This window comes from Photinus pyralis, unplaced genomic scaffold (genome assembly GCF_008802855.1).
Source record: "Photinus pyralis isolate 1611_PpyrPB1 unplaced genomic scaffold, Ppyr1.3 Ppyr1.4_LG3b, whole genome shotgun sequence".
Lineage (NCBI taxonomy): Eukaryota > Metazoa > Arthropoda > Insecta > Coleoptera > Lampyridae > Photinus > Photinus pyralis.
In genome coordinates this window covers 21,673,638-21,699,260 of record NW_022170510.1, presented here as the reverse complement: position 1 = coordinate 21,699,260, position 25,623 = coordinate 21,673,638, and the positions used below count along the sequence as shown (strand labels likewise).

Below are 25,623 nucleotides of genomic sequence, written 5' to 3'. Positions count from 1 at the left end.
TTTTGTTTTTTGGCCTAGGGGCAAAATTAACGACCTTTTGCGAGGCGCGCGCGCGCGTCTTCGAGAGATAGTCAACTTCGGGCGCCTTTTACCTTCCGTTGGGAATTTTGTCAGGCGGTTTAACGTTTCGTAAATCGCGAATCGCTTTCTCTCTTTCTCGTGCCGCCAATAGAAGCTCGAGCAATGAGAAGTGCCCCAAAAATTAAGTACTATCTTGTGGAAGGTTTTTAGCGAAATCCAACCAAAATGTGGGTGTAATATAAGTATGCACCGAAAAAGGAATTGTGGTAGCCTCCGACACGATCTTACTGATGGTGGAGTCAAATCTTCAAACGCGCATTGGAAGGGAACGGGACATCGGAAGTGGATACCGACAAAGGGAATATGGTAGCCCCCGACAAGATTTTAGTGAGGGTGGAGTTAAACTTTAAACGCGAATTGCGGGTACACGCGGAAAGTGGGAAGCGGGTACCGACAAAGTGAATGTGGTAGCCTTCGACAAGATCTTTTATTGATGGTGGAGTCAACACTGGCTATTAAAACACTGATCTGTCACACAAAAATGGCCTGAAGTCCCTTCGATCTCACACGAGGACTTAGATAATTTTTCTATGGTTGGATATATTTTGTAGATAATAGAATTGAATAATTACTTATAGTAAATAATAAACGTCAAACTAATGGCAAATGCAGGCGTTTTTGTTTGATTTCATAGATCCATGTCATTACCGACTTTCTGGCGGCAGTTTTTAATTTTTAAATATATGTAATAATAGTATATACGGATTCGTAATTTTTTCTCTACAAAAAAGTAAATAGATTTTATTTATAATAGGGAAATTAATTAGGGAAACCAATAATCGGAAATAAAAATATTACTATTGCAATTTCTATGGTGATTTTCGATCACCAGCCGGTATATTTTGAATCTTTGGAAATCACAAATAGTTAGAGTAGGCTTTCGTAACAGCAGTGGCGCCGCCAGAAATATTTCAATGGTTGGGCCAACCTGGAGTCAATATATTTTAAATTGGGCCATAATTCGCTAAACTTGTATTAATGTAGGAGGAGATGAGTATCAAAAATTCAATTTAAAAATACGCAAATATATTTATTGCACATTGTTTTATCAGAAGGACAATGGTAGAAATTTGTCCAATACGTCAAAACATATCAAAAAAATGTTCCAAAACCCACTCGTGGGTATTGCCGCGTAACACAAAGTATTGAAACGACGCATCGTCACCAAAAGCACACAAAATGTCGAATCTGCATATTGAAGCACATCCACGTCCAGAGAAAGAGAGGAGTTATAAGTTATAAAGTTTCAAAGAAATATTACCATACATAAGAAAGTTGGCTATGAGCAACCTGTGCAGTCACTGCGTATGCCCACATAATTTTTACTATGTGCGAAATGTTTGCCTTTACTAGAAGCGCCTGTGGCTAAAATTTCAAAGAAGTATCTCCATAAATAAGAAAGTTAGCATTGCGCAGTCACTGCGCATGCCCACATAATTTTTACTATGTGCGAAATGTTTACCTTTACTAGAAGCGCCTGTGGTTAAAATTTCAAAGAAATATCCCCATAAATAAGAAATTTGGCATTGCGCAGTATGCCCACACATCACTGCGCATGCCCACACATTATTTTTACTATGTGCGAAATGTTTGCGTTTACTAGAAGCGTCTGTGGTTAAAATTTCAAAGCAATATCTCCATAAATAAGAAAGTTGGCATTGCGCAGTCACTGCGCATGCCCACATAATTTTTACTATGCGCGAAATGTTTATCTTTACTAGAAGCGTCTGTGGTTAAAATTTCAAAGAAATATCCCCATAAATATGAAAGTTGGCATTGCGCAGTCTGCGCAAAATATGGAGTTAAATGAAACTGATCGAATTGGGCAAATATAGACCATAACAGCTATCAATTAGCGAAAACCCGAAGTCTCTAGGTGGCCCAGGGGCCGAGATCTCGATGGACGGACGGACGGACGGACGGAAACACGAGCACATAAGCTTTACCTCAACTTCGTTGTGTTACGCTAAAAAGTGATACAAGGTATTTTATTAGTACGACGAAGTAAATACGCTATTTAACACTAACCAACCAATTGGTGTATTATTTAGATGTAACAGTGTATTTCAAATGGGAATCGGGTAGGTCGTAATGTCACATAAAATTATATTTGACTAATTTCTCGTGCAAATAAAAAAGGTATTGAGGTGACCCTCTTATTTCGAACACACTGTATAATTATTTATTATCTAAAGAAAACGGAGAAAAAATCTAAATATGTTTGTCGGCTTTCGTTAAAATTTTGGCAGTGTACATTAGGCATAAGGCCCCATTCAAATAGTATAGGTGGTAGTGCAGTGCTGTTGTGGTGTGCTGTGTGCTTTGTGTAACACAATGACATGTGCAGTGCAGACGACTTGCAGCCGCGTGCCGAAAGTATGACGTAAAACCCGTCGCTTACGCCGCAGACAAGAAGCGGCGCAAAAAAATTACGCATGCTATGTTTAATGACTGACGGACCACAGACGTAAAAATCCGTACACAGGAAGCATATTCATAAATAGCAGACGCGTTATCCCTTCGGAAAGCTCGGCATTTTTGTACAACTGCTTTAAAAAAAAAATTTGGGAACACAATAAACGTACAAATAGGTAACCTAATGTTCAATTCCGCTGAATTGGAATTAGCGGGACATTGCCTGATAGGCGGTACGGAATTCACTAGTATATACAGGGTGTTAATTAATTTCATGCAGATATTTCAGGGGGCGATACTCGCCAAAATAAAAAAATGCAAATATATGCATAGTCTAAAAGCCGTCGTCTTCGTTACACAGGGTGACATAGAAAATGCAACACCCTATACATTGCGACCAACTATTTTGATACTTTATTGTAGAGATTCTAAAAAATAATTGATCTATCAAATTTGAAACAATTATCCCAGAACACGAGAGAAAACGCAAAATACGTGAACAAAATTGAAACTTTGCCACCCTGTATAACAAAAATGGCGTCCTTTAAACCACGCACATATTTGCATTTTGTTCTTATTTTGACGAGTGCTACCACCCTCTGAAATATCTGCATGACATTAATTAACAACCTGTACTTTTAGCGCATTTTCCAACTCATGTTGGAAGGCGTTATTATGGCCACTTTCTCCGTCCGTTTGTCCGTCCGAGGCCTTGACTACTTTTACAGTTTTCAAGATATGTAGTTCGTTCTTTTTGCATTCGGTAGCTCTAGCACCTCAACTAATAAAAATTTTGACGGTTAATGTGCGCATGCGCAAACTGCGCGATGCCGATTTTCTTATTTATGGACATATTTCTTTAAAATTTTAACCACAGATGCTTCTAGTAAAGACAAGCATATGCATTTTGTAAAAAAATATGTGCGCATGCGGAAACTACGCAATGTCAACTTTCTTACTTATAGAGATTGTTGTTTAATTTTAACCTGAGATTCTTCTAGTAAAGGCAAACATATCGCATACTTTAAACATCAGGTGTGTGCATGCGCCGACTACGCACTCTTAAGTTTCTTATTTATAAGAATATTTATGCCATAACTTATTTTCCTGTGTACACACAAACAGTCCGTTGTGTGACCTGTCCGAAGTACTGATGAATTCATGGAAAATGCACTAAAATTACTCGAAAACTTTTTTCATTTTTAAAAACTTGCTTGCTAAAAATTCCCATTATTCAGGCTTTAGCGAGACGGGCAGAGGCGCAAATTTTAGTGATTGCTTACACGTAACTTTTGCGTTGAGCCGGCCCTGCGCCTATCTGAATGGGGCTTGAAGGACGTAAGTGTCAAAAGCTTTTTTTTAAATATCAGGTAGGGCTGGGCGATTACGGGTTTGAATAATCGATAATCGATTATGAAAAATAATCGATTACACTGATTAATCGATTAATCAAATAATCGATTAATCACCTAATCGTTTAATCAAAAGTCGATTGTCACATACAAGGAGTGATAAATATCTGTTTGTATGCATTAATACGTTAATTATTTAATAATAAAAATATAAAATAATTCCATTACTCTTTTCATCAAATCGTTCATTACTAGGCAGATCGATTAATCAATAATCAACAAAGTGTCCCTGGTTCGAATCCGGGTTCGGGCATGGATATTTGCAAATGCATAGTGGGTTGGTTGGTAGAACAGCCTTGGGTGAAACCCTGTCCATTTGAAAATGAAGGTCAAAAATAAAAATAAATAAATAAAAATAAATGATTAGGCAGCTTACTCTCCGATGAGGTGTCCTTTAGTTTTGATGATACAATCTTAATTCATTTTAGCTGCTTAAAGTGACGTTTTAACATCCGCTATAAAATAAAATAATACTTGTGAGCTGTGAGTGCTCCTTTTTGCGTAAACTGATGATCCAGCTAATAATAATCAATTAAAATTTACTTAATAATTGATTAATCAAACAATCGATTAATCAAATAACCGATTAATTTAATAGAATAATCAAACCCGATTATCGTTTGATTATAATCGATTAATCGATTTTTTTGCCCAACGCTATTATCAGGTTCGGACTAGGAAGCTGTTCTGTCAAGAATTTGGCACATGGTTTTACAGCCAATTGCAACATTCATTTTGTTTCTGTAACAAAGTCGCACTATCGCCCGTTGTTCTGCTTTGGGGCTTCTTGACCAATTAATTGGGCCCCATCTACCGCCTACAGAAGGTTAACGCACGTCTCACCCTGTATACCAACCTTTTCGACATAGTAGCAATTATCTTTTCAATATAGGTAATCAAAATGCAGAAATATTTTTAATTAAATGAAACTCAATCCGCACCAAACCCAAGCTTAATCTTCTGTATTAATTCGGTTGGTAGGTAGGTAATTAAAGAACCATTCAATTACGTCAATTCGAATCGAATATGATAATTAGTTTTTCTGTAAGTAATTTATAATTGGATAGCGTGTCATATAATACCTCGCTCCACGAAATGAATTACGGTTTAATTATCAAATCGGGTGATCATAGGCCGAGTTGAGATCCCACATGAATAGTTTAATGGGTTGTAAATGGTCGATTAGCACTCGATTATTAGAAATGTATAATTTTATGGTCGAAGGCATCACATTCCTAAACATGAAAGAGGAAGTTCTTTGTAAATTTGTAATGCACCGAACAACTTTTGCACAGTGGCTAGTTTCATTTGGTATTTGGACTGTTTTTCATTTTACAAATTGAAAAAGAATTTCGATGTATACAAACTGTGTACAGCCAAAGTAATAGTAGTGGAAATGTCGGTAGTGACCAATGGACCATGTGGCTGCTAATTATGAACTAGCTTGAGTGTACTTTATGAGATCGTAATGTTCGCCTATCCGTCCGATTTTTAGCGCATTTTTGCAAATTTATTTGTAAAAAGTAGCTTTTAATCTCACTTTGGCTGGCTGGCTGGCAGCAAATGTGGGCGCGTAGAAGAACTCTTGTAGAAAGGCAACGGGTGTACGTGTATCTACAGGGCCGTGAAATTTGTCAACCTTAGGGACATGGCTACATGATGTGGGGTTGGCGACATCTGGGCGTCATCCTCGAGCGTAGTATACTAACGTGAAGGTTTTTCAGTTTTTTCCTATCTTCTACTACAGTTTTGGTCCGATTCTTTTCAAATTGGTGTCGTCGGAAAGATGTTGTAAACGCGCACAACTCCTGCGTGGCGGAATTTTGTTTGTCCTAGGGGCGAAATTAACGACCTTTTTTTGCGAGGCGGCGCGCGCGTCTTCGAGAAGTAGTCAGGCGCCTTTTACCTTCCGTTGCGAACTCACGCGGTTTAACGTTTCGTGAATCTCGAATCGCTGTCTCTCTTTCTCGTGTCGCCAATAGAAGTGAATTGCGAGTGAACGGGACGTCGGAAGTGGGTACCGTAAAAGAGAATGTGGTAGCCCGCGACACGATCTCACTGATGGTGGAGTCAAATCTTCAAACGCGAATTGCGGGTGAACGGGACGTCGGAAAGGGGGTAGCCGTCAAAGGAAATGTGGTAGCCCCCGACACATCTTCCTGATGTGGAGTCAAATCTTCAAACGCGAATTGCGGGTGAACGGACGTCGGAAGGGGGTACCGTCAAACGGAATGTGGTAGCCCCCGACACGATCTTCCTGATGGTGGAGTCAAATCTTCAAAACGCGAATTGCGGCCGGTGAACGGGACGTCGGAAGTGGGTACCGTAAAGGGGAATGTGTAGCCCGCGACACGATCTCATGATGGTGGGGAAGTCAAATCTTCAAACGCGAATTGCGGTGAACGGGCGTCGGAAGGGGTAACCGTACAAGGGAATGTGGTAGCCCCGACACGGATCTTCCTGATGGTGGGAGTCAAATCTTCAAACGCGAATTGCGGGTGAACGGGACGTCGAAGGGGTACCGTCAAAAGGAATGTGGTAGCCCCCGACACGATTTCCTGATGGTGGAGTCAAATCTCAAAACGCGAATTGCGGTGAACGGGACGTCGGAAGTGGGTACCGTAAAAGGGAATGTGGTAGCCCGCAGCTACACGATCTCACAATGGTCGGAGTCAAATCTTCAAACGCGAAGTGCGAGTGAACGGGACGTCGGAAGGGGGTACCGTCAACGGGAATGTGGTAGCCCCCGAAACGATCTTCCTGATGGTGGAGTCAAATCTTCAAACGCGAATTGCGGGTGAACGGGACGTCGGAAGTGGGTACCGTAAAAGGAAATGTGGTAGCCCGCGACACGATCTCACTGATGGTGGAGTCAAATCTTCAATCGCGAATTGCGGGTGAACGGGACGTCGGAAGGGGGTACCGTCAAAGGGAATGTGGTAGCCCCCGACACGATCTTCCTGATGGTGGAGTCAAATCTTCAAACGCGAATTGCGGGTGAAAACGTCGGAAGTGGGTACCGTCAAAGGGAATGGGTAGCCCCCGACACGATCTTCCTGATGGTGGAGTCAAATCTTCAAACACGAATTGCGGGTAAACGGGACGTCGGAAGGGGGTACCGTCAAAGGGAATGTGGTAGCCCCTGACACGATCTTACTGATAGTGGAGTCAAATCTTTAAAAACGAATTGCGGGTGCACGAGGAAAGTGGGAAGCGGTTAGTGAATGTAGTAGCCTTCGACAAGATCTGTTATTGATGGTTGAGTCGAAAGTGGCTAATAGAATACTGATCTGCCACACAAAAATGCGCTGAAGTCCCTTCGATCTCAAACGAGGACTTTGATAATTTTTAAATATACAGTTGTTCGAAATGCGTTCACTGATTTTGTTCTAGTACTTGTTGACCACTATTACATTTTTTTGCCATCTGAAGCTTGGAAGCAAAACTTGATCCCCAGACCAACACATACTACGTTGATTTAGTAAGCGTAATTGGTGTGCGAAATGGATGTAATAGGTGGTTAAAATTGCTGTCATACTTCAGGGTAGGTTCTCTAATAAAAGGTCTCGCTGGATCCTATATTTTGAAGAAAATAAAAAGCGGCATTTTTTAACTGTTTACGGTTTGCCCCATAATCGATTGCCAGCACTGACGCTAACTAGATACGAGATACGAATGAAGTAAACATACGGGGGACCTTTTAAAAGCATTTTGCATATTCACGTGATTGTCGCTTTTCACTTCTAACGTCTTTGACGCTTGTGTTTAAACTTACCATTTCTTTGGTACGAACGTCTTCTTGTCCAATCTAGAATGAATAGTGAGCTGTAAATGTAAACCCGCTGCACTAATACTAACTTTTGCTGTATTTATAGACATTCCAATTTTGTTGTAGACAGTTTGTTTACAAAATTTTTCTAAACATAAACCTTTAGTTCGATAAGTACCTACCTATCTAAAAATAAAATTGTTTAAGACAGTCATGCTTTGTCGTTTTTGGAACACGACTAATTGGTTACACAAAGCTCTTAAAGTACGCACTAATTTCAGACATACAGGCGATTATAATTTTAGCCAAAATGTTGGGGAAATTTGAATTTCGTTATAATACGGTTTCTGTCGGCCGAATAAAAATTGGTTTTACGATTTGTACCCACACAACGTCACAAAAAAAACGTCACTGATTTTCGAATTTCACACGCCAACACTGCGCATGGTTATTTTACATTTTTGTTGTTGCTGGAGTTAGTTATTACGTTTTTAGGCGTAAAGTAAACTCCCCCTTTCTCGCACTCGCGCGATTGTTTAAAGCGTATTTTTCACGCTTGAGCCTGCTTCCTCCTTTTGTAATAGGATGTAATGTGATGTTAATATTCAACCGTCAGTCTTTTTGGGGGTCTTTTTGGCGGTCCTTTACGATTTTTCCGGGTTCTACTTATAGTCGACGATCTTCTATTTTTGTCGTCGTGTTCATGTTGATCTCACCACATTTGGGACTCCTGTTTCTCTCGTATCCTCATTTCTAATTCTACGTGTCTGACAGTTCTAATCATCTTCATCTCTATTGTTCGCATCGTCCTTTTTGTATGTGCTGGTTCAATTCTTGTTTTAGTTGTATATTAGTACTGATCTTACACATGTTTTGTACATTAACGATTTTGTTCTCTATGCTCATCTATTTGTGCCCCCATATTGTTACGATATTTCTGGCTGCCTTGTTGACCTGTCTCCCCCACCTCCTCTGTGGTATGTGTAACAAATGATCTCAGTTTTCGCTCCATGTCTTCATCTGCAATGGGTCCCTCTTTATACGTGCTTGGAACCGGCACTGGTACTAGTGCTCTTTTGTTGCTACTCTTTTCAATCAGCGACACTGCTAGCCAAGGTGGAGAAAATTTAAATTCGCCCACGCCTTTTCTTTTCGTTCCTCACCACTATTAAACAAAAAAGGAGCTTTTTGCAAGATCTGGAGGCAGTCACAAAAACTGTTTGATACCAACATGATGGCGCACCCGCGCACAATGCCTATCTACCTATTTTCGTGTGACCCTTCTAGACGCCTCAAGTTTTTACACCCCGACACAAACACACCACTCGCCCGCATACAAATCGAAAAAATTAAGTAAACATTAAATTACATCAGGTAACGGACTCCCGTTGCAGTTGTGAATCGAATCTTTTAAATTTCAATGGATATGTGCATTCCTCGGTGGAGATCATATTCTATCTGTGTGCTTCGAGATTTTGACAGTAGACCATTCTAGTAAAAGCAAATAAAACGTACATATCAAATTGTTTATCATATTTCTTTTAGTACAGTCAAATTAGACCAAAAAATGGGCATTCCGTGCATCAGATATGTCATCTCTAATTTTTCTTTTAAATTGTTAGGATCAATATGGATGTGAAAAATCCAAGTTTTCGACATTGAAAGATCTGTGCGAGCGACACAGCACTTGAAAATATGTCATTTTTCTTACAATTTTTTGGTTTTTGTAAGTTTTACTCCTGAAGAACCGAGTTTTATGCAATTATTGTCGTATACTTTTTTGAACTAGACAAAATTTCTGAGAATTTAAGCCCTTAACGATCTCTGCAAGTCTAACAGTTTCCGAGATATGGCGCTTCAAATATTGGTAAATTTATTAGTTTTACAAGTTTTATCAAAATTTGCGTTTTTTTGCGCAGAAAGTAAACTTACAAAATATGCACGATGAATTGTCGTAAGTCGTGAGTCGTAATAAACTCGTTGAAGAAGTGCTAAAAATTGCGAATAATGAAAGCAAATTAAATATTGATTTTTGTCTTATAGTGGAAAAATATCCATGTTTATATATGGTGCTTTATTCATTCAAACCATAGTGTTGTGAGTAAGCTTTCTGCTACTGTCACAGATCTTCTACATTCGGTGTACGTTTTGAATGGTCGAGCAAGGTCAGACAAGAGGAAAAAATTCAACGATTTCGCAATTCATGCAACAGGTAGTGGATCTTCTGAAGAAGAAGAAGATGACAACTTTCTTATCATGGGAGATGATGGGGATCCACAGGATATCAACATTCTAGCTCTTTCTGTGCGGATTTATGGAGACTCCTCACCACAAAGTCCCCCCCAACGAACAAAATTATAAAAATGTTCATGAGGTTTTTATGCGAAAAAAGGCAAATTTGATTAAAACTGAAGAATTTACGAATTTTTGAAACGCTGTATCTCCAAAACTATTACTCTTACAGAACCGGTTAAGGGCTTGAATTGTCACAAATTTTGTCTAGTTTAAAAAAGTATACGACAGTAATTTTTTTAAATCTGTCCTTCAGAACTAAAACTAACCAAAACCTAAAAATAATAGAAAAAATGGCGTAATTTCGAGTGCTGCGTCGCTCGCACAGGTCTTTGGATGTCGAAAACTTGGATTTTTGACATCCATACTCAGCCTAACAATAAAAAAAAAATAGAAATGACACATCTGATGCAAGGTATTATGATAATTTGACTGGACTATTTGGGAGACGACCATTCCTAAACAGCCAACAAATATTTACCTAGTTACGTTATTATTGTATTGTGGGTGTTTTGTTCGCGATTTTTTGCCCATTTTCATTGTGTTTTTGTTCGCACGTGCCAAACATTCTAAAAATTACAGATTTCCACAACTATTTAGTGGCGAAAAATGCGGAAAATTACTGATATATTGTTGCCAATTATTTTTTTAAGTTTCCTCTTTATGGCTATGACCGCATGCATATCTTGGAGCTTCTGTTGTGTTTTGAAATGTGGTCATCCTGTTTTCGATTTGAGGACGGGATGAAAATCATTCGGAGCCAAATTCTTCTTGCTCTCTAACCTCAGTACGTCGTTTGGGACGTCATAACTGATTCAATCACGAACTTATAAATTAAGATGGACTGCTGATCAAACAGTTGCATAGAGGTAGAAATGGCCCTAGCATGGGCGCGGCCATGATGTGCACGTTTTAGTTATTTTCTAGGGGAATTTTCCTAGTGCTCAAGTTTTGAGACTATTGCAGCCTTGGAAAATGACATGTGTCACAGTAATTTATTTAGAAAACGTGAGGTTAATGTTGGGTTAATGCTTGTTTATTAGTTGATTTGAATTTCGCGCCAAGTGAGTGCACATCATGGCGACCCCCATGTAGGTGTCATTTGTTAATTCAGCATTAGCAGTCCATCTTAATTTATAAGTTCGTGGATTCAATAAAGAGTAGCAGTAAGTCCTCCCGAGAGTCCTCCTCAGTGGTAGAAAGTAGGCCGGAAGATTGGGCGCCGGTTTTGAGCGAGATTTGAGGAATGGCTAAGATGACTCATTTTTCGCAATGAGGGGGGGATTGTACTTTGGATTAAAAACATGGACTGCGCACGTTCTGAGTTTCCAAAACATGATCTTTAATATTTAATCTAACCTTCATTTCGGCACTTGTGTTAGTAAAGTACATATTATTTATGTGACCAACGCCCAAGTTCTGTTTTGGTTGACAGACATAAAAAACATTCGAGAATATTTTTAACGATTTTTTAAATTAAAAAAAAATAATTTTTCTCCGGTTTTCTCGTTTCTCGTCAGAATCAGAAAACGACAATAATATGGGTTGTTTGCATATGTTGTATGAACGTAATTCTTCAAGAATTTTTCAAATATAATACTGCGATTGATTTTTGCGATAAAAATATTTGAGCAAGGGGTAGTTTTTTTTCGGAATTTTATTTCAGAACTGTGAAAAAAAAGTTCACCTGAAGTTCGCCCCCTAATTTTAAAATTTATTCTTAATGAATTAGTCATGAGAACCATTTCTTTCTCTTCCTTCTACAGTTTTCGGAGTAAAGATTTAAACTTACCGCTAAAACCTAACTAGCAGATCTTAAAATTGTTGTGTTCACTGATTTTATCGAGAACAGGCCGTGCTGAATTATTTCGACGCCCAAGACGCGCATTTCCGTTAATCTCGTTTTGAGCAAGGCAGGTAAAAGTCGATATTTATGCACCAATTTAATTGACAATCAATCAAAGGAATGTCTGGGTAGCGAATTTAATGAATTTTCAATTACCACGAGTTCTTGATCAAGAGCTGTCCAAATCGTTATACACTGTGTCCAAGATAAAAATGTCTATCATGGGGATCTCGGAAACCATAGAAGATACGACGATGGCGAAATTAGAGAAAATCTCGGAGAAAATATGCCACAATGGGGGTTTACAGTATAGTTGAATTCCGTAGTTCTAATTTAATAATCGTGTACCTGAAACCAGAAAACATTTTTTCGGACAGTAAAAGTTTATTTAAAAATAGAGGCTGATTAGCAAAAAAATAATGAACATGTGCGGTTTTAAGGGTTTATTCAAAACGATATGATTGTGGCGGGCTATGTGACGTAATAAGCCCGACTAATCAGCTCCTAGAACCATTCAGATGACATAACGACTTGGCAATATTGCAGGAGAATGTCATTTGTAAAATGCGTCACCTGTCACCGGCACTTGTCACTTGTCGTTCACTTTCGCGTTAGATGCAGTTAATCATGCCTCTTAAAACCATATATTTCTCTTATATATATGCTTAAAACGTCAAATCCGACAAACGTCAGACCCTTGCACAAGGTTGCCGGCTCACTTCTACGTGATTGATTGTAGGTTTGTGACGTATTTAGACTAAAACGTTTCAAATTCGGACTAAAAACACAGCTTTTCAATAATTTATTTTGTGTAATTTTGTGCAAATAAAAATTGAGGACACACGGGTTTTTTTATTTTTAATGTACTTTGTAGATCAGAAATAAAAAATGAAGCCGGGATGCTGTAAAGAAACCCAGAAAATTCCGATTTTGTTTTTATTTTAAAAAGAAAACACTTTCTCATTGTCACTTTTTGAGCTCTACAATCTACAAGACACCGTTGAGAGACTTTCATTTCGGAGACATCATCAACTTTTTAGCGCATTTTTGCAAATTTATTTGTAAAAAGTAGCTTTTAATCTCACTTTGGCTGGCTGGCTGGCTGGCTGGCAGCAAATGTGGGCGCGTAGAAGAACTCTTGTAGAAAGGCAACGGGTGTACGTGTATCTACAGGGCCGTGAAATTTGTCAACCTTAGGGACATGGCTACATGATGTGGGGTTGGCGACATCTGGGCGTCATCCTCGAGCGTAGTATACTAACGTGAAGGTTTTTCAGTTTTTTCCTATCTTCTACTACAGTTTTGGTCCGATTCTTTTCAAATTGGTGTCGTCGGAAAGATGTTGTAAACGCGCACAACTCCTGCGTGGCGGAATTTTGTTTTTTGTCATAGGGGCGAAATTAACGACCTTTTGCGAGGCGCGCGCGCGCGTCTTCGAGAAGTAGTCAACTTCGGGCGCCTTTTACCTTCCGTTGCGAACTCACGCGGTTTAACGTTTCGTAAATCTCGAATCGCTGTCTCTCTTTCTCGTGTCGCCAATAGAAGTGAATTGCGAGTGAACGGGACGTCGGAAGTGGGTACCGTAAAAGAGAATGTGGTAGTCCGCGACACGATCTCACTGATGGTGGAGTCAAATCTTCAAACGCGAATTGCGGGTGAACGGGACGTCGGAAGGGGGTACCGTCAACGGGAATGTGGTAGCCCCCGACACGATCTTCCTGATGGTTGAGTCAAATCTTCAAACGCGAATTGCGGGTGAACGGGACGTCGGAAGGGGGTACCGTCAAAGGAAATGTGGTAGCCCCCGACACGATCTTCCTGATGGTGGAGTCAAATCTTCAAACGCGAATTGCGGGTGAACGGGACGTCGGAAGTGGGTACCGTAAAAAGGAATGTGGTAGCCCGCGACACGATCTCACTGATGGTGGAGTCAAATCTTCAAACGCGAATTGCGGGTGAACCGAACGTCGGAAGTGGGTACCGTCAAAGGGAATGTGGTAGCCCCCGACACGATCTTCCTGATGGTGGAGTCAAATCTTTAAAAGCGAATTGCGGGTGCACGCGGAAAGTGGGAAGCGGTTAGTGAATGTAGTAGCCTTCGACAAGATCTGTTATTGATGGTTGAGTCGAAAGTGGCTAATAGAATACTGATCTGCCACACAAAAATGCGCTGAAGTCCCTTCGATCTCAAACGAGGACTTTGATAATTTTTTTTTGATATGGTCTCTAAAGAGTACGCACTATATTGAGTAGCTTTTTGTATTACGAATGCAACGATGTGCGCCGTACGGCACACTCAAAAATCAAAAGTTGGAAACTGTTAGCTCAACGCTCAGAGCTCAAAAAGTGGTAATGAGAAGATTTTTTTTGTATCTGTTCAAAAACCTCAGAAAAAAAGAATAACGAAAGCGGCCAAGTTCAATTTTTCTGACGGGTGTGCCGAAGTAATCGACAATTTTCTGGTTTTCTAATACTTCAATTGCGTATCTTCTTTGACCATCGTCGTATCTTCTATGGTTTCGGACATCCTTATCTTGGACACAGTGTATAATCCACCTATAGATAGAAAGCATGATGAAATACAGTTACTTATTAGATTACGAGTTAGATTATTAGGATGTTTCAATGCCGAAAAAAAGGACAATTCATTTATAAGTGCTTCCCAATTATATCATATAACTCTCGCCAGGAAAGATTGCCGGTCACTACACCTTGTGTCGATCTACAATCTATGTTTTTCTTAAGATGCGAGCGACTTACAGAATAGGATCGTGCTAATGTTGAACGAAGAGTCTTTTTGTTCAACATTGACACGATACTATCCCGGAAGTCGCTTACAATCTTTTGAAAAACATCGATCGTAGATCGGGATCAAGTGTTCTGTGGCCGGCAATCTTTCCTGGCGAGAGGTTTATTTCATTTATTGGTGCAGAATCTGGTGTCCGAAGAGTCAAGGTCACGCTGCACTCTTATTCGGAAAAACCGGACGAATGATGATTCTGTGCTATTTTATGGCGTATGAAGTAATACTATGTTATTATTATGTCATCATGATCATAATGTAATAAATTTTGTTTGTTGAAAATTGGAATTAATGCTGAATGTAAAGTAGATATCTTTTTCCTCACAAAGCAACCATAGTTAATTTATTTAATTGTTAATTAATTATACACAAGAGTGATTTTATGCTTAAATTTAATCGACTGGCGCTAATAATTTATGAAATGCTTCAGTTAATGTGTGTAAGTAAATATTTCATGATGTATTGGGTCTTTAACCCTCGCAACCTTGAGTTTGCAACAGGGCAAGGTCACTCGTACATCTGTAAATGTTACGTGGAATCTCTTCATTTATAGCTGATCTATCTATTTATAGTCAGGTGCCTTTAAAGGTGTTACACATTGATTTATTTTTGTTACATTGCAAAGTGCAAATTGTAATTCAAATTCATCGTAGATTTGAATTTTTGATGGGTTCTTTCACTTTGAATACATACTAATCAGTCATTGGGTTAAATGACCATAACGCATGACAACGATCTTACGAATTCCATTCAATACTGCCAAGAATTCAAATCGTTCTTTTTTTATTTTTGAAATCAACTAATGGATTTTTTAGTGTAGGTAGTTTGCTAATTATTTTTTTTGCTATTGTGGGACTGTGAGACTCTTGATTGTAGGTATCTTCCATTTTATTTAGATGCTTCTCTTTTATGAAGAGCTGCTTCTATTGAATGGGAATTGGCGTTGATCCACATTATGGCAATATTTTCGTAAAATGTCACTAAAATACTTCATTCCAGGCTTAAAACATGACATATTTGTAAGAATTACAATTATTATCTTGAAGAAACGGCAATGAAATCTTCGGATTAACGTTAAGTTTCAGTCCACAGCCAAAAACTTCTGATTCGAAGAAATTTGTGGGAGTAGTTCCTAGATTACACAAAAATGCGCCATATATTTCAGAAAAAGTGACGCAAATTTGAATATTCGACTAGTCTTGGCGACCTGGCTGAAGGGAAGGGAAAACAATGATGAACTGTGAGGAGCATACTTATCCGCTGCAATTTGTTAATCGAACCCGGGATACATAAAACACGAAGGACCAGGATCAGATAGGCTTAACTGAAACATGAAAAACTATAGGTTAAACCAGTAGCGCCGATAGCAATTTCACTTTTTCAGCAAAATCAATTTATGTATTACCAAACAAGTTGTAAATCAGCATATTCATGTTGAAAGCGCATTTTTGGTATTACCGATCACTATTTTATTAGCGAAGTTTAAAATTTATCTATCTCATGAGTAGCTAACTCAAAGTAGACTAGACCCTGCACATCTACACTATAGCAGAAAGTTTTTAGTGAAAATTTGAAGTCTCTAGCTATTTGTAATTTTATTGATGAGATCTCAGCCGGACAGCCAGCCAGCCAGCTAGAACGAATATAATAAGCATATTTTTTTTCAAAAATGCCCTAAAAATGTTCAACAGAAAGTATTAATCAATTTGAAACTGTATAGAATGATTTTTTCTATAAAAATAGGGGATGACTGATTGGAATTTCAATGACAGACGTTCCTCGATATCTCGCACGATATACGAAGCACCGCAGTTTTAACGCCATATTTGGGCTTTTCAACCGAATTACCCAAATATTCTTAAACAAAACTACATATTTGTTTTGATTTGTATGTACCGGGTGACCCAATAAGACTCTTCCTCGGCCATATCTCGAGAACCGTTCGTAATATGACTTAGGGGTAAAAAAAATTATTGGGTAAATCGGTCATGAAGAATCGCTGGAAAATATTTTCAAGTTCTAAAATTGACCAGCAGAGGGCGTAACTGCCATCTTAAATTTTCAAATTGGATTTTCTTTTAATTTCGCATAATAAACTTAAACTTTTTTTTCACAATTTTAAAGAGAACCAGTTTATCTATAATTTTCGTAAAAACAAAAACTCAGTAATTTGAAAAACAAAGATGGTGTGGGATGTTCAATTGTTTTTGCAATAATCTGCTTTAACTTCTTAACCGTTTGATCGATTTTAACAAATTATGTATGGTTGGAAAGAGCATTCCTTGAGCGATGAGAATCAACCAAAATATAGTTAATTTAGTTGAATCCTTTTCCGCCAGAGGGCTAGTTTTGACACTATGACTCAAAATCCTAAATAAATTAAAAAAATCAAATGGAATGATATGACTTTTTCTTTATGAAGAAGTAGCCAAATAACATCCAAAGAGGCAAGTGAAAACCGTTTTTCAAAATCTCGTTCCTTGGATTTTTAAAAAAAAGCATAACATAGGAGGGATTCTAAAAGTATACATAATTTTGACATGAACTATTGCATTATCTAAACAAATGTTTATTTTTTCAGACATCCCAGACATACCCGAAAGTATTGGAGCACTGCGAGCTCTTCAGGTGGCAGACTTCAGTTCGAACCCCATTCCAAGGCTACCGCCTGCTTTCAGTCAGCTACGAGCCCTTACGGTCCTCGGACTCAACGATATGTCACTTACTTCATTACCTGCAGACTTTGGACTGCTAACCTCGCTGACATCTTTAGAATTACGCGAAAATTTACTTAAGGAACTGCCGTCGTCATTGGCGCAACTATCTAAATTGGAACGACTCGATCTAGGTGATAATGAAATAGAAGAATTGGTAAGTCATCTTACGCAACGATTTTATGAATCATTTTAAGAGAAAGTTAAAGCGTAACTATCCCCAATTTTTGGTTCTAATGAAGCCACTGATTAAAGTGGGTGGAGACACCTAACCCAAAAGGTTACGATTTTCGAGTCTAATTTATTTATAAATTCTAACTGATTACAAGTGCATAGTTTAACCATGTTTTATTATTTCAGCCAACCCATATAGGGCAGCTACCAGCTTTACAAGAATTGTGGTTGGATCACAATCAATTACAAAGGCTACCTCCCGAAATAGGATATTTAAAAAACTTAACCTGTTTAGATTTATCTGAAAATAGACTAGAATCGCTTCCCGAGGAAGTGGCAGGTTTAGAAAGTCTAACGGATTTACATTTATCTCAAAATGTACTCGAAACGTTACCCGACGGCATAGGCAAGCTAGATAAACTTACAATTTTAAAAGTGGACCAAAATAGGCTAACCGTATTAAATTCTAATATAGGATGTTGTTCTAATTTACAAGAGTTAATTTTGACGGAGAATTTTTTAAGCGAATTGCCTAAAGATATAGGCAGACTAGTTAAACTAACAAACTTAAACGTAGACCGAAATAGTCTCATTACAATTCCAGAAGAGGTGGGAAATTTACGGGAATTGGGAGTGTTGAGTTTACGGGACAATAGACTAATACTAATGCCGAATACGATAGGAAAATGTAAACGGCTTCATGTGTTGGACGTTTCTGGAAATCGACTGCCGTACTTACCAGTTTCTCTGCTCCAATTGGCGCTCAAAGCTGTTTGGTTAAGTGAAAATCAAGCTCAACCTCTTCTAACTTTCCAAACGGATACGGATCCTGGTACCGGCGAGACGGTTCTCACGTGTTTCTTACTGCCGCAGCAAGAATATCAGCCCACAATCATAGGTATGCTTTTCTTCCTCTTTAATATTTTCTATGTACAAAGTATCTAATTTAAAGTGTGGGATGCTTAATTGTCGATGTGCTGTCACTACTTTATTTGTGCATTCCGCCATTTATTTAAAATCCACTCTTGCTTTGTACACAATTGCACCCGCATTGTTTAAAGCACTATCCTATGTATGTTGCACTTAATCAGCTTCTGATGGCCGCTTGTACCGTTGTGATGTCACGCCCACTCTCTCTAACGGAGCTCTGGCCGCAGATGATGGTGGCAGCGATGAAGACTGGGAAGAGAGGGAGGCCAGTCGAACTCATTCCGTCAAATTCAGCGATCCCCAGGACCACGACAATAGAGAGGTGAGCCCAATTTCTACACATTGCTCGTTGTGGATCTGGTTCAGAAGTTGTGTCAATCGCGCCATTTGGTCTAGTGACAGTTATTATATGCTTAATCCCTTATATGAAGTGTGATTGACACAAGTTCCTTTTACTAGAGTTAAAGTCATGACTTACTACATCTTAAGTGATGGGTTTCTGTCTGTTTAAAGATTATTTATCAGTGCTATGTGCCGTCCACAATAATCTTGTAACAGTCAAAGACCGAAAAGGCAGTTAAGAGTTCTGATTTCCGGAAATTTGATTGATCTCATTAAAATAAGAAATCTTTTTTATGGCTTAGGCAGGTAAAAAGGTTTGGCATGGTAACTCACAATTAGTCAATGCAATTGATGTTTAAAATGTCTCAAGTTTATGGTACTATTATGTATGAAGTATTAAAATTTGTAATATAATTGTAGTATCATTTAGTATTTTTAGTTATTTAGGGTGCCAGAGGAATCTGTAGAGCACTATAAAAATACCTTTTGCTTTGTAGGAAATCGTATAAAATCAAGTCACTCACAATATGGTGGGGTTCTATAAATACGATTTAATATCGACTTCTCCCAAAATTAAATAATTATATATTGTTTTGTATTGTATATGAAACTTAAAATCACTTGAATAGTTCTTGAAAGTGCCATCGTATGCTTTATAAAGATTGACGTGTGATAGTAGTTTAGCAATACCAGCACTAGAAGGATTGTAAGATTGCTTTTAAGGAAGAAGAGTCACTCGCAGAATAGGAAGGATTTCAGGTACCGTAAATGAAATACATAATAAATTCACGATAGTTAGAATAAAGAGTTCTATTGAAAATGCAATGTAGAGCTCTATTGCAATCTTGGTAGGAAAACCAGTTGGTAGGTTTAAAAAAATTGTGATTTTCGGTAGCGAATAAAGCAATACAGGGTGGCCAATGACATATGCTGGCTAACTATATATCTCGACCTTGGCATATTTTTAAAATTTGGCAATCTAATTTCGTTTAGAGGAATTCCCCCAAAATGTTTTCAAGTTGGTGGTCCAGATATATCTTAGGTGGAACACCCCATCATTTAGCGTACACGCTCACAAACCGTCGCGAAAGAAAAAACGCCCTTTTCTCGTGGTCTGCAGTATTTAACGAAACATCATCATAAAATGAACCCCTTCCTCAAGAATTTTTAAATAAACCGGCAATCCCACTTGAGTTCAATAACGTCAGCTTTGACAGCACGCGTCCCCACTTACGCCGAAATAACGCACAAATCTATGTAAAACACCTGCATCTCTTATCCGTGATAAAAACATGTGTTAATTAAATTTCACCTGGTGAAAAAACACTTCTTATCGCAAACGGCTAGGTGTAACCTTATCTAAATTGAACAAATTACAATAGCGAGAAAAAAAATTACGCATCTACACAAATTTCTAGAAGGAAAAACAACACTGATATAGAAATTCAAGTAAAATATACAAACTTTCCGTTTATTCAGGGGCAATTCAACTCATGTATAAAAAATCGCATAAGGCGCAGTGCAATTGTCACTTTGACAGCGGCAAAAGTTACCTGCATCTTTTCCAGCGACAAATGCACTAGTGGTTTTTTCACTATTCATTTTCGAACCAATTTTCGCATTATCCTTTCCCATATGACTAGTTTGATGTCTGTCAATAATTGATTAGTTTGGTGAATTTCTTGTTCGTTAAATTGTCCTGGTTTTTTGGAGGAGCCAAAAGACGACAGAAAAATATACAGGGCGTTCCATTTAAAAAAAGTGAAATTTCTAAATATGAAGTTTAGTAGTAATAATTTTAACAATAAACTGACGCTTGCATTCAAACATAGGCGATTCCATTTAAAAAAATGCACCTTTTTAGCGCTCTACTTTGTGAACGCACCCTATATGATTCAAAAATTTTTAAAATGTGAAGAATATTTAATCATATTCTATACAAAAGCACTTTGTTGAAAAATCTTATCTTCAAGACATTAAGATACTCCACGTAATCGTTGACTCACCCTTGAACATATATGCACACATACAGGGTGTTAATACTAAGTCCTTAATTCGAACACTGCAGCTAGAAAACAAACAACTTTTCTTAGTTCCAATTTTTGATTTCGAAATTATCGACATTCTTTTGCTTATTAAAAATCGTCATAACACCCTTATTTTACGGACTATTGAAAAAAAAACAAAAATTTTCAGAACTATCTTTCAGCTCTCTAAAACATTTGTATTTGCAATTATTTTTTAAAATGGAGATCAATCAAAAATATCAAAACCAGATTTTTTGGTAACCACTTCATCGATTTTTGAAAGTAAAACATTTATAAAATCCCTAAATTATCTACTACGTTTATCCCTAGGTTTATCCTAAACATTTTTTTCTATTTTGATTTTCAAAATGGTCACCATTCGCAGTAACGCAAGCCCGGCAGCATTTTTGAATGATGGTACAGACCCTCGCAAGCACTGCCCTAGTTCTCCCTCTGTGTTCACCGGTGTTTTGTATACAGAGGTCTTCATCTGACCTCAGAAAAAGAAGCGTATACTGCATTCATTATAAGAAGGTTGATAGATGGCGTTTTGGACCTTTGACTATTAACAGCCAATGACAGTTCGACAGTTTAGTTGGCAACAGAAACTACCAACTTACAAAATTCATTTTATTTTTCAGTGTAATACTGACTCTCATTGTGTACATACATTGTGTACATTTGAAATGTACATTCGACACATCTGGTTATCTTTTTTATTGACCAACACATGTATCACTGTAGGTGAGAAAACTTATTTGATACTGGATTCCTTACATAATCATATGCCACCTCTCGCAATTACGACTATAGACACAAAAGGAGAAGCCTCAGCAACTGGGCTGTGATTACACATTATGAATTCCTTAAAATAAGACAATAAAAATTACAGAAAGAAAGAATCAAAGTTTGTCTCATGGACAACCTAGATTGATCAAGTTCTAGGAGATTAATAATATTGGTAATTGCCATATTGATGTTTATTGTTGTGGTAGGTGGTTTGGTGAGCATCAGTTACATCTATAGCGCAAGGACATAAACTATGACTCAGTGACTTTGCAAATGTTACAAAAATAAATTATACAAATTTAGGAGATTAAGAATGCAGAATTAAATAAACAACATAGTATTAACATTAACAACAAACATTACAGGGTATAGCGTTATTTCATCTACTGGTATAGAAAGTTTGAAATTCCAATTAATTTATTCATTTGGTGCTAATAAATTTCAATGCAAATGAGCGTGATACACACTTTCTTTTCTGAATGAATATTTGTGGATGTGTAGTTTAGATCCCTTGTGGTAAGAATGTGTTTGGAAAAGTTTAACAGTTTCCAAGGTGCTTGTTTAAAATGTAAGTTTGCTGTTCTTCAAAGATGTGAGCACAATCAGACTTTTGCATAAATTGAAACTAATCAATCTCAAATGCCAAATCTTTTTAACAAGTTTATACTTTGACAAAGTGTTAATAATTATTTAATATATAAACTTGTATATATGTGTATATAGTTGGAAATGTAAATTAAAATACAAATTGTTTTTAGGTATAGCTTTGCATGTTTTGGTTATGGTCTGTATGCATGCTATTCATGAAAATTATTAATTGCACAATATCAATCATGCACTTCAGAAACATATCTTCTTCAATTGCCATATTACAGCTTGACAATTGATGCATGTATGTTTGTAATAAATGTGCATGGCAGTATTATGCATTCATTGTGTATGGGACTAACTTCAATAATCTCAGCAATTTGATGCAATCTCTTTTTCAAACATACACGTTTGAAATTCTAAGTAATGCACAAAACCCCACATTTCTTTGTTGACACTTAATGTGTTCATCTGACATATATACGATGTCTTTGAGAATATTGAACCAACAGCATTTATGTAATTTAATGTAATTCGTATCATATTTGACAGTAGATACATATCTACATTGTGTCCATCTTTATAAGTAAGTATTTTTACATAACTCGTTTTGTAAAAATCTACAAGTATTAGTTTATGTTCCTTTTGTCAACTTCGATCTATTGTTTTTACCGTTCGTATTTGTATGATTGTATTAATTATTATTGTTATAGCATTTTTTATATCCTTAACAAATGTCTTGGCGAAAGTATTTTGGTGTCATGTGGGGGTGCGAAGGGTTAAAATGGCTGAGAATTACAAATCTTTAAATATTAAAAATTGCATTTGAGTTGCTAAGATATTTAATCAAAGATGTTCATAAAGAAATCTTTACTAAAATTTATTTAGTCAAAATTTTCTATTTCATTCATTTTGACTATGATTTTCATTCCCATTTCATATTACCTCATATTTGATCTTTATTTGAAACTGTGGCATTTTTATGTGATATATGCATAAGTTAAAAATGGGAATGTAAATTTATAGTTAGCATGTAACTCTTTTCATTATATGTATGTTTTTACTTCACGTAGAATATCGATTTTTAAATGTGAATTTAACATGTAGTGTGTGGTTATATCTTAATAGTCTCATTTTTATCTTTTGTACTTTTATTTACCTTTTATACCTTTATTGTAGATGAACTGTTTAATGGTGGATGGTTAAGTTTTTTGTTATCATTTTACTAAATAAAATACTGCATTTACAGTGATTAAGGTTTTTATTTGTCTTAGTTTACATTTCCAACATCGAATGTATTTTATATGTAGTGACTTATTGTCTTGATTTGGTGCTGATTTAAAAAAAAGTATAAGAATCCATTCTATTGTATCATTTTGAGTAGTTTAATATGAAAAACAATTGCTGAATGTAACTGTCCATTCGAAGTAATTGAAAATACCCAGAACGTCTACGTTTAGAGAACCATGTAAATTGCAGTAGTTTTAGATTATTTTGCTAGTTTTACTTCTACGTATTTTATCGCATATAGCACATTATACAAAAGATGTTTTTTGTATGTATTCAATTTTAATTGTTTGCAAATATTTGGCACAATAATTTGCGTTTAGGGAACATTAAGTCTTTTTAAGAATTGACTTAAGAGTCTTCTTTACCTAAGCGCAACTTTTTTACATTATGGTGTATAGACGATTATAGTTGCGATAAACAAGATGATATTCCTATTTTGGTCCTTAGTTAGTTCCCGTCGACACTGTGCAGCGGCGCTACTTGTTACACTCAAACATAGATATATAAATACCTAGATACAGCCATCCTTAACAAACGTACCTCGGTTTTTAAAAAACATATCAAAGAAATTTGTACATCTCTCCATTACTTTCTAACCAAGAAGAAACATGTTCTATCTCATTTTATTGCATTAACCACTACGTCGTACGCGAATCGGACGCTTAAAACAAACTTAGCGCGTCCCATAAGTCATGTGACAGTTGACACATTTCACGATCGCGCGAAATCAAATCTAACTAAAAATATTCGCCCTAAACATGATGGACGGTTTTTTTCACTAAATATTATGTAATTATTGCGTTATCAAATGTATATGAATAACATTAGTGCTTGCCATAATGATAGACGCGTCCATAATTGTTATTCCTGAAATAGTTTTATTACATAGAGCTACGCCATTTAAATTTGGGACTATGTTTACGTTGTTTGGCATGATGTGCTGCAGTGAATTCATTGCTGGCTTGCAGAATATCAAAAAAACCGTAAGTAAGTAAAGTTTATGTTCAACATTTTAATTTCAATTGCATGGTTTTAGGCGTAATGGTAACGGAGATTAAGTTGCGACAGGAAGTGAATTCGTTTCCAATTATCATTTTGGCCTATATAATGTTGATGCAGTGCGTTTGTATCATGATCACAGGATCCGTGCAATATTCTTAGGAAAACGAGATTTATAGACTGTGTGTGCGTGCAATATCAAATTTTTTATCGCTACGCGTCTTGCCTACCTTTCGGCATATGTCCAATCGGTGGGGTTTCTTTTTGAAATTATAGTGCTAATTGTAGTAAGCAAGCTACACGTGTACATTTATTTAAAATAAATACAACATCTTAACAATGATATCCAATTGGTGATAATACTCATTTAGCGAACATTCATTACGTTTCTAAAAGTTCACAATCCGAATAATCGTCAGATGAAATTGACAAATCCGAATCATCACTGCCATTATTAACGCTTATTATAAAGTTCAGAAACATCAACCAATATAACTTCTCTTTTAAATTAATCACTTTCCACATGTTCACACACTTTCTTCGAGTTGTCAGCTGTAATTTTTTCAAATTCTTCATTTGCCAGCTTTCTAAGTAACATCTTCCATTTTAAATGTAACATTTCTTGCTGCTATGCGATTTAAATAAATAAAAAGGCGGTTTATTTATGTTGTAAAGTCTCAAATCTGATAATTTTCTGTGTGACTTGTGCGAACAATTTGATTGACAGTTATAATAAATAATGCGAATCTTGTCTTCCATGCTCAGGGTACCTCTATAAAGGATAGCGCTATACGTAATTAATGTGCCGAAAGTGATGGTAATAGATGGTACGTCCTTTTGAACTATGTTGGGGTATGGCTGTATCTATGTATTTATATATCTATGCACTCAAATTGTTGATTTACCGCCCGCCAAGATACAGACTTTATTTACAAAAAATATGATTTCATTTTTTGGGGTAATGTTTAGAAGTAACTTATCTAAAAAACTGTCGGTTTACTTTTTCCATAAATAGTCTCAATCGAGAGTAAAAAAATAAAACAGATTAGTGCAATAATCGGTGCAAAACATCTAATTTTTAAACATCGGTATTCAGTTGCTATAAACTTTTTTAAAAAAGTAATCCGAACATTTTGTAGATAAAGGTCTAAA

At 36.9% G+C, this 25,623-nt stretch overlaps 1 protein-coding gene across 3 annotated transcripts in view; it reads left to right on the top strand.

Moving 5' to 3' along the window:
- Window positions 1-25,623, top strand: part of LOC116167130 (protein lap4) — an 83,364-nt gene that overhangs the window by 35,180 nt on the left and 22,561 nt on the right. For 2 of the 3 annotated variants that reach the window (XM_031482370.1, XM_031482368.1), the window contains exons 3-5: window positions 17,200-17,489; window positions 17,693-18,404; window positions 18,598-18,758. In XM_031482370.1, coding sequence (XP_031338230.1) covers window positions 17,200-17,489; window positions 17,693-18,404; window positions 18,598-18,758 — 1,163 coding nt within the window. The remainder of the gene's footprint in view (window positions 1-17,199; window positions 17,490-17,692; window positions 18,405-18,597; window positions 18,759-25,623) is intronic. The other variant, XM_031482369.1, reaches the window with a different exon arrangement.